This window comes from Sus scrofa, chromosome 6, assembly GCF_054392235.1.
Source record: "Sus scrofa isolate SSC_HxYL_T2T_F1_AM1 chromosome 6, Sscrofa_HxYL_maternal_Yorkshire_Landrace_v2.0, whole genome shotgun sequence".
In the NCBI taxonomy this organism is placed as follows: domain Eukaryota; kingdom Metazoa; phylum Chordata; class Mammalia; order Artiodactyla; family Suidae; genus Sus; species Sus scrofa.
Genome location: NC_139388.1, coordinates 93,856,591 through 93,870,313, shown reverse-complemented (window position 1 = coordinate 93,870,313; position 13,723 = coordinate 93,856,591). Strand labels below are relative to the sequence as shown.

At 48.8% G+C, this 13,723-nt stretch overlaps 1 protein-coding gene and 1 long non-coding RNA gene across 5 annotated transcripts in view; one reads left to right on the top strand and one right to left on the bottom strand.

The window, feature by feature from the left end:
- Positions 1–13,723, bottom strand: part of AZIN2 (antizyme inhibitor 2) — a 159,412-nt gene that overhangs the window by 101,250 nt on the left and 44,439 nt on the right. For 3 of the 4 annotated variants that reach the window (XR_014804759.1, XR_014804758.1, XR_014804757.1), the window contains exon 10: positions 12,021–12,175. Coding sequence is in view for 1 of the 4 variants with exons in the window: in XM_084958024.1 (XP_084814150.1) it covers positions 12,161–12,175 (15 nt within the window). In the remaining 3 variants the exon portion in view is untranslated. Of the gene's footprint in view, positions 1–10,289; positions 12,176–13,723 lie in introns of those variants that run through there. The other variant, XM_084958024.1, reaches the window with a different exon arrangement.
- LOC106510647 (uncharacterized) lies at positions 1,296–13,269 on the top strand. The gene is made up of 5 exons (XR_001309294.3): positions 1,296–1,385; positions 4,395–4,517; positions 7,757–7,898; positions 8,653–8,763; positions 9,922–13,269. It is a non-coding gene; the product is annotated as an uncharacterized LOC106510647 (long non-coding RNA).

The window sequence follows — 13,723 nt, the reverse complement described above, 5'->3', positions numbered from 1 at the left end:
ATTATTGGCCATCAGGGCAAGGTTAATTTTCCCTCCCTCTGGGACACCTACAATTCTAGCCAGTGTCTCTGGGGAAGAGGAGGTGATAGAAAGCAGAACAGAAATGAGGGGGAGAAGGGGAGAGAGGGAAAGCAGAGAGGCCTTCAGGAGGCAGAGCCTTCAAAAAATAGCAAAAGCAGGAGATGAGAAAAGACTTTTATTTTTAAATATGCTCATTTTCCTTTGTTTTTCTTCTCCATCTGGATGAAATTATGTGGATTTTTGTTTACCCCAGATAGAGAGTAGAACAGTCTTCCAACTTTCAAAAATTTGACGGTCGGTTCTATCTTATTTCTGACCATTACAAAATGCCCCCGTTCACCCGAGGAATCCAATGAAGTAGGGAAGAGCTGGCACTTTGGACCAGAGGACCGGGAGCTTCCTACTCTGATGTCGTGACAAGGGAGACCCTTTCAAGAGGCTAGGGCCAGAGGCACAAAGCCCAAGCTCTGGTGAGCTCTCAAAAACTGTGGGCCGCCATGTGACCAAGTCTGAATGCTGGAGGAGCCTAGAGGTTCCTCCGGTCTAATCCTGAGGCCCAGAGAGGGTTTCTAGCTCAAGGACATAGAGCACATGGCAGAGCCAAGGCTGGAACCCAGGTGTCCTGGCTTCTGGTTGCTGAGGAGGGAGAATGGCCTGCTGAGAGGGCCCCTACCCAGGCAAGAAAAAGGAGCACAGAGGGTCAGCTGGAAGGGGTCAGGGCAGGACTGAGGAGGGCGGGGCTTAGAAGAGAAGAGCTCCCATAACTAAAAGATCAGTGGGGTGTAGGGGTGCCCTGAGAGGTGGGGACTGCAGCTCCTCAGAAGGAAAGAACAAAGCAAAGTCAGGAATTCCTCTCTGGGGTGGAAACAGCCCAGCTGAGCATGCTGGTCAGCATCACAGACTCCAGAACGTGATGCTAAGAGATCACCTGTCTCAACGCCATGATTCCACAGGTAAGAAAACGGAGACCCAGATGTGACGTCACCTAGGAGGCAGAGCCAGATCCAGACTCAGGTCTCCAGACTCACAGCCATCGGCTCTTTTCATGCAACCTTTAATCTCCCCACTGTGGATTCTGATGGCTCCTCCCACCCCCTGGGAACCTGCAGTCTGAACAGAAGGAGAAGGGGAGTGGCCAGGGTCCCCGCAGCCCCAGGCACCGAGAGCTCTGTACCTTTCTCCATCCTCTCCCCAAAGAGAACAGAGAATTGGCTGGGACCCCAATGGCCCCTCCTCCAGGGCAGAGTCAATTGGTGCCTGCCCACACCTGCTACCTCCCTTACTGGCAACAGAGTCAGAGCCAGCACCAGCCACAGCAAGGACAAAGCCACCTGGGCAGCTGCTGGAGCCACAGGGAGACAGAGGTAAGCAAGGGCATTGAGAGCAATGGCCCAAGGGGTCCTCTGATCCCATGGCACTAGAGTCAGCCCTGGTACCACAGGTGGTTTGAGGATTTGGAATTTTTTTTCCCAGATAAGAGGCTTTGCCCTCTCACTCCCTGTAGGCTGAGCCACTGGGCTTGCTTCCTCTACTTGCTGCAAACCCCAGACCTTCCATGACCAAGCTGCCAGATCTACAAACCAGGAATGGGGTCCTGGGGGCAGCAGCTCTTCTCCTGCCACTGGGAGAAGGGAGAAGCAGATAAGGTCCCCAGGAGGTCCCAGGTGAAGCAGACACCAGATGGAGGTGTGTCTGTCTCATAGGTGTGGACTGCGCATCGAGATCTGAGCAAACCTGCTAAATCTGGAGTGAGTCCAGTGACCCTGGACAGCTTTCTGCATTGTCACCTGTGGGTGTCCACCCCTCATTGGTTCAGCAAGAGAGATGGGTGGCCCTGGGCTATGGGGCAACCACAGGTGCTAAGGTTCTAGCTTGAGGCAGCTTCATGAAATCTGCCCAACAGTGCCCACTCCCTTCACCCTCCCTCTTCTTCTTTTCTTTTTTAATCAGCTGCACCCACAGCATTTGGAAGTTCCCAGGCCAGGGACTGAATCCAAGCCCCAGCTGCAACCTACACCATAGCTGCAGCAACACTGGATCCTTTAACTCACTGCGCCGGGCTGGTGATCAAACCTGCATCTCTGCAGCGACCTGAGTCGCTGCAGTCAGGTTCTTAACCCACTGCACCACAGTGGGAACTCTTCCCTCCCTCTTCTTTCAGGGGTCTCCCTCAGTCACACTTGTGGAAAGTCCTCCTCCACGCCTTTCATTCCTCCATCAAAACTTAGCGTTCTGCATTCCTCACTAACTTATGGTTTGCAGTGCCTCCCCCCAAAATCCATGAACATAGAAACCTCTCTTAAAGAGTAGCTGTGGTGGGGAGTTCCCACGGTGGCGCTGTGGAAGCAACTCCGACTAGGAACCATGAGGATGCAGGTTCAATTCCTGGCCTCGCTCAGTGGGTTAAGGATCCGGTGTTGCCGTGAACTGTGGTGTAGCTCGCAGATGCGGTTCGGATCCCCCGTTGCTGTGGCTGTGGTGTAGGCTGGCAGCTATAGCTCTGATTGGTTCTCCTAGCCTGGGAACCTCCATATGCTGTGGGTACAACCCTAAAAAAAAAAAAAAAAAAAAAGGAAAGAAAAAAGTAGCTATGGTGGGATTTTAGCACCACACCAACAAGTGGAAGAAAGATAATAATGAGGATGGGAAGGCAGAGGAGACTTCTTATGATTCCATCTGGGCAGCACTACAGCAGCTGTTACTGAATGGGCACAGACCTGGCCAGAAATGATCGTGGCTCCTATGCACTGATCCAAGCCCTGCTCTTGGTCCAGCCCTCAGCCCTCACTCCCCCTCACCAATACCGAAGAGGCTCATGGTGACACAACATTGCCTTTCTGTTTTCAGGGTCTCCCAGTGGAGGAGAAAAAGAGTATGCATATAATGCTAGAATCAGAGCACTCAGAATATTAGGATCCCAAATGGACAGTGTTAAGCATAATTTGGCCCTTAACACAAGCTTTTGTAATACTTGTCCGCCTCCTAGAATTCCCTTGCCTTCCTTTATCTTCCTGTTGAGATCTTACTCATCCTTCAAGTCCCATTCAAGGTGAAGCTGTCCTAGGTGTTCAGGTCCAGCAGAACGCAGTGTTCTGGGCTTGTGGCACTTTGGGTCTTCCATCGCCACTAGACCATGAGCATCTTGAAGCAGGACTCGTGTCCCATGGTTCTGCCCACTGGGGGCAGAGAGGGTCTCAGAGAATGTTTGCTGGCTAGAACTGGTGAGTGTCCAAGCTGGAATCAAGAAAGCACTTCATGTCCAAGTTGGGTGGAATCTTAGAGAAGGAGGATGGCTCCTCCCTAAAGATGCTCAGGGTGAGTCCCCTGACCACCCCCAGCCAGATTCTGCACAGAGAGAACCAGCAAGAGTGAGCAAGACAAGGAACATTGTTTGTTTGTCTGTTTTTTTTCCAATTACAAAATAACTTCTGCTCTCTGCAGAAAACATTCAAATAAACCTAAGTTCATAAAGCAGAAAGTCCTCTCACCCCGCTCCCAGGAGTAAACAGCTGTTAACAGTTTGGTGAAGATCCTTCCAGGCATTCCTGCTTATGCACGAGCAAAACTAGATTTTTTTTTTCTTACAAAAATAGGTTCATTCTTCCTTTCCTATGAGTTCTGTAAATTTCTAAAGTGGAATTTGTTGGTCAAAAGGCTTGCTCACTTAAAATGCGTCGCTTTCCTAAGTAATTTTTTTTTCTTATAACATGTTCATTGCAGAAAATTTGGAAAATACAGTCAAGACACTCAGAGAAAAATTACCCATCAACCATTATTTGGAGATAACCACTGCTAGCACTTTTTTTTTCTGTCTTTTTAGGGCCGCACCCAAAGCATACGGAAGTCTCCAGGCTAGGCATCGAATCAGAACTATAGCCACCGGCTATACCATAGCCACAGCAACACTAGATTGGAGCCATGTTTGTCTGTGACCTACACCATAGCTAATGGCAATGCCAGATCCTTAACCCACTGATCAGGGCCAGGAATCAAGCCCTCATCCTCATGGATACTAGTTGGGTTCATTTCCGCTGAGCCATGATAGGAACTCCCACTGCTAGCAATTTGAGGATAAGGTTTACGGGGTTTTTTTTTTTCCATGAGTATATGTGTTTATTTACAAAAATGAGAATACACTCTCCTTTTGTTCCATAGCCTATTTTTTTTCTCCACTTGGTAACAGATTGTGTGCATTTTTCCTTGTTGTTAAATAGTCTTCTACAGCATCTGTTTAATACGATGAGATTGTTTGACCTTGAGGGGTCCCCTAGAGGCCTGCTTTTCCTGACCTCTTCTGAGCAGAGAGCCTGCTACAACAGTTGGCCAGAACCTGTTGCTCCAGGATGTAACCTTGGCCTACCCCCCACTTTCAGGAAACGAAGGCCTAGGAAGCCCTTGAGCACCTGCACCGCCACCCCTCCTGAGTGGAGGCCCCAACACCCCATTGATGGGCTCAGATCCCTCCTGTAACTTCTCCACTGCTGCCCCCCAATGCAGTAAGTAGACACCTGCCCCTTTCCTCTGCTGCCTTCCTGGACTTTGGGCTCTTCTGATCCTGGGGGTGGGGATTTAAGTGATCCTGACCTTGAGGTGGAGAAAGGCCTCTGGAATCAGGTCGGGGGGTAAAGGGAGGAGTTCCACTTGCCCTTGTACTTCAGTCAGTTTCCCTGATACTCTCCAGACTGGAGGAGGAACAGGAGCAAGTCGTCAGGGAGGGGCTGGGGCAGGAAGCTGAGCCACTTGAAAGCTTTCTAGTTCCCAAAGCAAATACTCCATTTCCCAGCCCAAGCCCATGATCTGTCCCAGGAAGTTACCAGCCAGAGAGCGTAGAACTAAGTGTGATCTTGGATAAGACCCTTTTCCCCTTGCTGGTGGGGGCTGGGAGGGGGGCAGGGGGGTGTTATCTTCAGTCTTCTCATCAACATAACATGTGGTTCCTAAGGCACTGTCTCAGCTCAGGAATTCTGTAATCCAATCTGAACCCATGCACTCTTTCCTCTCCAAGCCCCTGCATACCCTATGATTTGTTGAACCTAATTGTGCCCAGGCCTTGTTTGAGGGACCTTTAAGATGAGGTGGATTTTTCGCTGTCATCTCCTTTAATCCTCACAACAATCCTGAGAGGAGGTATTGCATTTATGCCCATTTTACAGATGAGAACACTAAGTCCAGAGAGTTAAGATGATTTTCCAATTAAGTGGTAATGCTTAGATTTGAACCCAGGGTTGTGTGACTCCCAAACGTGTGACACTCCCTTACTTGTCCTCCTACCTCCACACCACTGTGATGTGGGCAGGGAATCAATGCTACAGCTGAGGAAACTGAGGCCAGAGAGGGAAGATGAATTCCTCAAGGTCACCCAAAGTGAGATAAATCCAGGCTTTGTGCCTCCCAGCCCATCCTCACCTCCTGCCCAGCACCTGCTAGTTTTCAAAGAGGGAAGCTGGTGAGTTAGAAACAGCCCAGAACTGAATGAGGGTAGGGAAGTCAGGTGGGGAGGCTGTGTTTGTTCAGCCCAGCCTGGGTCCCCCCCCACCCCGGCCAACTGGCACCTCCCCAGCTCCATCCAGAGAAGTATTGACTTTGGGCAGGTCCCGAAGGAGAAAAGGTGACACTGCCTATGGGTGGGGATGGGCGGGTCAGAGAAGCCCATTCCCTACTCTCCTCCTAGACGCCCCACTGTGCTCTCTACTCCCTCGCTCTCCCATTCGGCTCACCTGACAAATCCCTATCAAGTGCCTGCCAAATCCCTATCAAGTGCCTGCTACGTGCTGGTGCTGGCGCTGAGCTATGCAAGGACGGGTGCATCCCAGGTGTCTATCAAGGAGCTAATAGGCAGACACAGCACATGTGCTGCGGGCTGGGCTGGGACAGGAGGGGAACCCCAGGAATTTGGAGTGGAGGGGCCTGCTGGAGGAGGTACCATGGAAGCTGAGGCCTGCAGCATGAGTGAGACTTGAGCAATGTATTCCAAGAAGAGGGAATAGCATGAGCTAGGGAGAGGAGGCTGGAAATGAGGTCATGCAGCTAGGGGTTGAATGTAAGGCAGAAGGGCAGAGCAGTGAGGCTGGAGAGGAAGGCTGGACTGGGTCATGCCATCCTGTGAGCCATCTGAGGGCAATGGGGGCCATGACAAGGAATTAAGCGGGGAAGGAAGATGGTCATATTTGCATGGGGTGGGGCACAGCTGGAGGCAGGGAGTCCAGAGAGAAGGCTGAAAGATGGTAAGGCTGAAGGGGGAGGGGTGGTAAAGGAAGAAGTGAAAGATAGGGAGTTCCCATTGTGGCTCAGCAGTAACGAACCCGACTAGTATCCATGAGGACGTGGGTTCGATCCCTGGCCTCACTTGGTGGGTTAAGGATCTGGTGTTGCCCTGAGCTGCAGTGTAGGTCGCAACCTACACTGGGACCTCACGTTGCTGTGGCTGTGGCATAGACCAGCAGCTGCAGCCCTGATTTAACTCCTAGCTTGGGAACCTCCATATGCCACAGTGTGGCCCTAAAAAGACAAAAAAAAAAGAAGAAGAAGAAGAAGAAGAAGAGGCGAAAAATGGGAGAAATGACAGTTCTCCTGAGAAATGTCTAGAGCTGGGTTACTTAGCCTTCTTCCCCTATGTCAAGAGCCCCAGAAAGGACAGGCACAGAAAGCTGGCAGTTCTGTAGAACAAAACTCAGAGCCCCCTCATTGGTCCTGGCACCAGCAGAACCCTGAGAATTTGAAGCTTGCAGTTTCCCACACCACAGCATCCCTGGGTAAACCTGCCCAGAGGCAGGATGCTCACTAGCTCCTCCAGTCATGGAGGTCCCTCCTCACATGGGTCCCCTCCTATCCCCACTGGCCCCAGCTCTGTCCTCCTGGCCCCCCTCTCCAAGGCCTCCTCTCCATAGGACAGCCCTTTAAAGGTCCCTCTGTTAACTCCTTTCCCAAGGACACCTTCTCATTCTTCAGCTGAATAAACTGAGGCAGGACTAGGGGATCCCTCTGCTACCTAAGCATCTTAGCTGACACGAGCAAAGGGTAGTCAGCCTGGGTTCAAATCTTGGCCCTGCCACGTACCAGCTGGGTGATCTTGGGCAAGACACCACACCTGGCTAGCCTCAGTTTTCCCATCTGAAAAACAGTGATAATAACAGCTACCCTTGCAGAGTTGCTGTGAGGACCAAGGGAGTCAAACCCATCGTAATACCTAAGGAGAGCTAGACTTTCCTGAGGGACTAGCATATGCCGGGTGTTGTTTTACTGAGCTGGGCCACATCCCCGGCCCATTGCAATTGTTCAAGACATGCTTATTGGGAAGCATGTGGATAGCATGAAGGCCTGGCAGCAAGGAGATCTGGGTTCAAATCCTCCCTTTGCCCCTTATTACCTTTTTAACCTCAGGCAAACCAGCCCCTGTATCTCAGCCTCTCTATCTGGTGAGTGGGAATAGCAGAGGCATCTGGTCTCGTTGGATAAGACAGGGTATATGAAGCATCAGGTGTTACCAGCATTGTTTCTCTCCCTTTAAGTCCACAAGCACCTTCTAAGTGCCAAACACTGGAGGAAAATAACTATTGGCTCCTCATCCAAGGTTGTTCAATCTTTGCCTTCAAGCACGTTCTTGCCCTGAACCATGCCTTCTCCAGACCTGGAACCCCAATACTGTGTGGGCCACAGCTACTGAGGGCAGGGACACAGCCTACCCCTGGGGAGAAGTCCACTACCCATGCCTTGATGTCTCTGTCCCTTTGGCCAGACGTGGGTGGCCTGCAGGCTGCGGTGATCGTCATCCCAACCCTGCTCTCCTCGTCCTCTCTGCTGGTCATCAGCTGCATCTTATGGAAGACATGCCGTCGGTGGTCTCGGGTCAGCCACTCCAGCCCACCGTCCGTGCCCAGGTAAGCGGCTCAAGGACACTAAGGACAGCAAGGTTCCATTTCTGCTTTATTCTTTGTCTCCTTGGGAAAAGCCCTATTGCATCTTTATTGCCCAAAGGTGGCACATGGGACCCTTAGGAGGAGAAACTCTCCTTACTCTCCAGAGGCAACAACGGATGATGATGTTCTGAGCTGGACAAAGCCTTGCAGAGGTCACAACCACGTGTGTGGCCTCAGAGTCTCCTATGCCCCTGTGCAGATTCTGCTGGGTCTTACTCACTAACCACTCAAGTCAAGGCAGCCCATTGCACAGGCCCTGTAACTGTGGCCTTAGATGACTATGAGACAAAGGCTGCCCTTGGCCACATGCCACCCCCCTACCTCCCTGTGATGCCCCTAGGGGGGCCCCATAGGGAACCTTACCAAAGAGCAGGAGGTCCTCCTCCAGGGACGGGATGACAGCACTCCTGCTTTCATCCCAGTTGGGGTGTCGTTTATCATATTATCCAAGGCTTGCGGGCCTTAGAACTTTCCACTTCTCTTATCCGAAAACACTCGCATCACCAGTGCTTCCCTGAGGTCAGGGAGTTTCAGTTTATTGTATGGCTCTTAGGAAGAACATAGCCCCAAGGCCTCTGACAGGCAAGGCTTGGATGGTATGGAAACTGCCAGGTCCCTAGAGCCCTGCCCAGCCTGCAGCCTCCCTCCCCCTTTTCTACTGCCTGAGCCCTGGGATTCAGAGGGGCAACAAAGTGAGGAAATGGGTCTCTTGCAGCTAAAACAAAAACCCAGAATTCTCACCACTGACCCAAGATCACAGGACGTCTGCTCCCACTGGATGCCGCCAAAGGTTCATGGCTCCTCTCACTTATCCAACGATACTCAGGTGTGTACCTTGTGCTGGGCATGCCAGGCATTGGGTTTATTACAACAAATGAGACCTGGACTAGTAATCTAGCAGCCAGAACAGAACAATGACAGCAGAATTTGAGAATCACTTGGATGGGGTATAGGAGCCTGGGGGAGCATAAAAAAGAGACCACTGGAATTCCCATTGTGGCTCAGCAGTAACAAACCTAACCAGTATCCATGAAGTTGCAGGTTCAATCCCTGGCCCTGCTCAGTGGGTTAAGGATCCAGCATTGCCGCAAGCTGTGGTGTAGGTCACAGATGTGGCTCAGATCCCACATTGCTGTAGCTGTGGTGTAGGCCAGTAGCTGCAGCTCTGATTCAACCCCTAGCCTGGGAACTTCCATATGCCTCAGGTGCAGCCCTTAAGATTTAAATAAATAAATTCGTAAGAGACCATTAACCAGCCAGGGAAGAAGAGATAAGGAAAGCTTCTTAGAAGTGCCATCTAAACTGAGACCAGAAGGATGACTAGGCACTTGCTGGAAGGAAGGTGGGAAAGGACAATACAGGCAGAGGGGCCAGAAAGCACAGTGTAGGGTTTGGCAAACTATGGCCCACTTCCTGCTTTTATAAGTTTTTACTGAGACATAGTCAAGTCCAGTCACTTACATATTGTCTCCAACTCATTTGATCTACACAGCAGAGTGGAATAGTTTGGAAGAGAAGCTGTGGCTCACAAAGCATAAAACATTTACTATCTAGAGTTCCCATCGTGGTTCAATGGCTGATGAGCCCCACTAGTATCTGTGGGGACTTGGGTTCGATCCCTGGCCTCACTCAGTGGGTTAAGGATCCAGCGTTGCCGTGAGCTGTGGTGTAGGTCGCAGACGCAGCTCGGATATGGCATTGCTATGGTTGTGGTGTAGGCCGGCAGCTACAGCTCCGATTCGACTCCTACCCTGGGAGCCTCCATGTGCCAAGCGTATGACCCCAAAAAGACCAAAAAAAATTTTTTTTTTTGCTGACTCCTAGAGATTAGAGGGCTTAGGCTGACTTTTAGGAATATAGTGGCTGGATGGTTGAGAACTGCAGTAGGCAGCTCACAGTAAGTCCTTCTTCCCTTGGTCACGGCGGACTGGTTGGGGTAGACACACCTGATTTAAACTGATCTAATCAGATTCTCTCCTCCTAGGAATTTGAAATGTGGAATATAAGACCCAGAAATGGAGCTAAGTTACATTAACATCTGTGAACCTCTGCTGCTGAGGCCCCTAGAGCTGCCCTGCTCCTTCCCAGACCTGTTAATCAACAATGCCTTTGATTCTAAAGACCCTCACAGTCAATTCCCAAACCTGTAGTTTTGGTTTCCTTTCAATGTCAGTTTCTGATACTTTTAATGAAAAAAACTTCAACTAAAATTAACAGAGTGAAGAGAGATGAAGCTGGTGGTGTGTATAGATTCAGTCAGCATGGTCCAGTATATGCATAATATGAGCCACATACATAATTCTACATTTTCCAGTAGCCACATTTTAAAAAGTAAAAAGAAATTAGTGATAATAATTTCAATAATATGTTTCATTTCACCCAGTATAGACACATATTATCATTTCAGTATGCAGTCAATATTTTTAAATTGCTAATAAGATGTTTTACATTCTTCTCTTTGACCATGGAATTTAAGCTGGCATGGGAATCTTAATCATGTTATTCATAAATAGTTCAGTTCTCCAACCCCACCACTTGCTTCTGGGCCTTTGGTAGAAACACCCTTTCCCGTCTGGTGGTGGCTGGTTTTGGCCATGTGATTAGCTCTGGCTAATTAGATAGCGGATCCTTGATGGAACATTTAATTGCCAACAAGACCCTCCAGAGTTCTCTTTTCACTCTGGCTCAGTGACCAACAATAATGAGATGGTGGCTTTTCCCTCAGCTGGGGCTACAAAAAGCAGAGTCCCCTGTCAAGCCACAGTGTTCAAATTGTGCAAGCAAGAAATTGATCTTTCTTTGTTGTTTTGAAGCTTAAAATGTAAGCCTTAAGTATAAGCCTGAAACACTGGGATTGTTTGTTACTGTAGTACCACCTAGCCTATCCTGACTGATACAACTGGAGGAAAGGACAGTAACAGGGAGAGAGATAATGCAAAATGAAGGACTAAGAGATTTCAGTTCCTGGCATTAAAGGATTGATGTGGTCAGAAGAGGAGGGGGAAATAACTAGAAAGACATGATAGGTATTAGATTCATGGCAAGGTCCAGGGTATGACCATGGAGGGCCTGAGGTGGAGAGAGGACAAGATCTTTGAAGCAAGTAACCAAGAGAACAATGCTGATGCATTAACAGTATCTTCAATTTTTGTTAAAACACAAACATTTATTGTCTCACGGTTTCTGTGGGTCAGGATCATCTGTGTATACTGAAATCATCAAAGATTAAGACAGAGACAAGGCTGGAGAGAGCAACAACCAGAAACTTTAAAAATGTATTGTTTCTCTTTCTGCAACAAAGATATGAGTGCCATGAAGGCAGGGACTTTTGTGCTCACTTTTATATCCCCAGTGCCTGGGTCAGTGCCTGGCACAAAGAAGGCACTTAATACATAGTTGCTGAATGAATGACCAAATGAAGGGGACACACTTTGACAAGTAAGTTTAGCTCAGTGAAGAGAGTTCCTTCCAGTTTTTACAGCCTTAATCCTATTTTTCTGCAATATCCCACACCCCCAGACCACAGTGACTGGACTGTATCCAACCTAGAGTCTGCTTGTTGATCTATCTTGTTGTTGCCAGAAATCTCAAGGAGCTACTTTTTAAACTCATCCCCAGTGGCCCGCACGCTGGCAACTCTAGCTAATACCATCCCCCATGCTACCAAACAGTGGTGTTGTTCTCTCCTCTGCCTTCTCCCTCATTCCCACATCTAACTCCATTGCCAAATATCTTCCCTTTTTTTCCCCAGACGTATCTCAAATCTGTCCTCTGCTCCTCACCCCCTCTAACCTGCTTCAATCCAGATTCTCATCATCAATTCCTTGGCCTAGAACAAGTGTCCCTTCCAAGTCATCCTGCTTTTTTTCTTTGCTTCTAATGTCTCTCTATTATCCAGTTATCTGCTGATGCATTAACAGTATCTTCAATTTTTGTTAAAACTTAAACCCACAAAAATTTATTGTCTCACGGTTTCTGTGGGTCAGGAATCTGGATGTGGCTTAGCTGGGTGCCTCTAGCTCAAGGTCCCAACCATCATGGCCATCATGTGTTAGCCAGGGCCACAGTCATGTGAATGCTTACCTGGAGGAGGATCCACATCCAAGCCCACTCGTGTGGCTGTTAGACGTCCTCAGCTCCTCGCTGGCTATTTGACAAGGACATCAGTTCCTGGACACATGGTCCTCTCCATAAGGCAGCTTACAACATGGCAGGCGTCTTGCCTAAGAGCAAGTGAGCTAGAGAGAAAGAGGGGATGCTCGAGACCGAAGCTACAGTCTTTGTAATATAATCTCAGAAATGACAACCCATCACTTCCAATTCCATTCATTAGAATGGAATCAATAAGCCCAGGTCATACTCAAGGCGAGAGAATCATATCAGGGAGTGAATACTGGAGTTTGCGATCACTGGGGACATCTTAGATACTGCCTGCCACAACTTCTTCACTATCTCCATAAGGTGCAAAGCTGATCTCCTAAAATAGTCACCTAAAGTGCAATGCTGGGCTCTGCTCTCCCCTTCTCAGAAACTTCTGTTGACTTGCTGATACCAGGACAGAACCCTTCCTGGTATGCCTCAATTGCTACTTCATTCTCATCTTCATCCTGTACTCCAGTTTCTAAGAAAGAGCTCTGAATTATCACCCTACTATCCCACTTCCCTGGTTTGGAAGGAATGCATCCCTCAATTTCCCCAGACTTTTCTACCTGGCCAATACCTACTCATCCATTAAGGTTTCTACTTCCATTCACTGCTTCTGCCAAGTCCATCCTAACTCTGGAGGCAGTTATGTCTATCTCCAATCAGATTTCCCCTGGCACCCTGTGCTTTTCACTAGCACACCACTTACCACACCAAGTCCTAAGTCATAACCTGGATCCCTCACAGGATCTCAGATTGAACATTTTCAGAAGTTTATTTTTCCTGATTTTATATAAATGAGATTTAGCAGGAGAAAGGTCTTGCAGCCTCACTGTCTTCATTGAAGATGTACAGAACAAGTTCTAGAACCTCACCATCTTAATTGGAGTTATTAAAATACCCAGAGAGGAGTTCCCATCATGGCACAGCAGAAACAAATCTGACTAGGAACCATGAGGTTTCGGGTTCTATCCCTGGCCTTGGTCAGTGGGTTAAGGATCTGGCGTTGCCATGAGCTGTGGTGTAGGTTGCAGATGTGGCTCAGATATGGCGTTGCTGTGGCTCTGGCATAGGCCAGCGGCTACAGCTCCAATTAGACCCCTAGCCTGGAAACCTCCATATGCCAAGGGTGCAGCCCTGAAAAGCAAAAACAAAAACAAACACAACAACAACAAAAAAAAAACAAAAACTCAGAGAGCAGTCATTTGGTAATATGGTCCTACTAAATAAACACATGTGCTGCTCTAAAGGCAATTATGTTCCCCACAGGCTTCCATAAGAAGAGGGCTGTGTGATCATGACTGAGAAGCTCCTCCAGAGTAGGCAGAGATGGTTCCCAACCTGCCTCCACTAGTGACTATCCATTGTAGGCAAGTTACTTCATATCTAAGCCTCAGTCTCCTAATTTATAATTGGAAATAACTTAAGTGGTTCCTATGGTGACCAGACATCGGTTGCGTTTTACGCACTTTAAATATATTAATTTATTTAATCCTTAGAATTAGGGTATGAGGTAGGTCTATTACTCCATTTCACAGATGCAGAAACTGGAGCCCAGGAAACACAGGTAATAACGGGCAGAACCAGGATTTCAACACAGGCACTGAGGGTCAGAGTCTGTGTCACAATATCCACTTCACAGG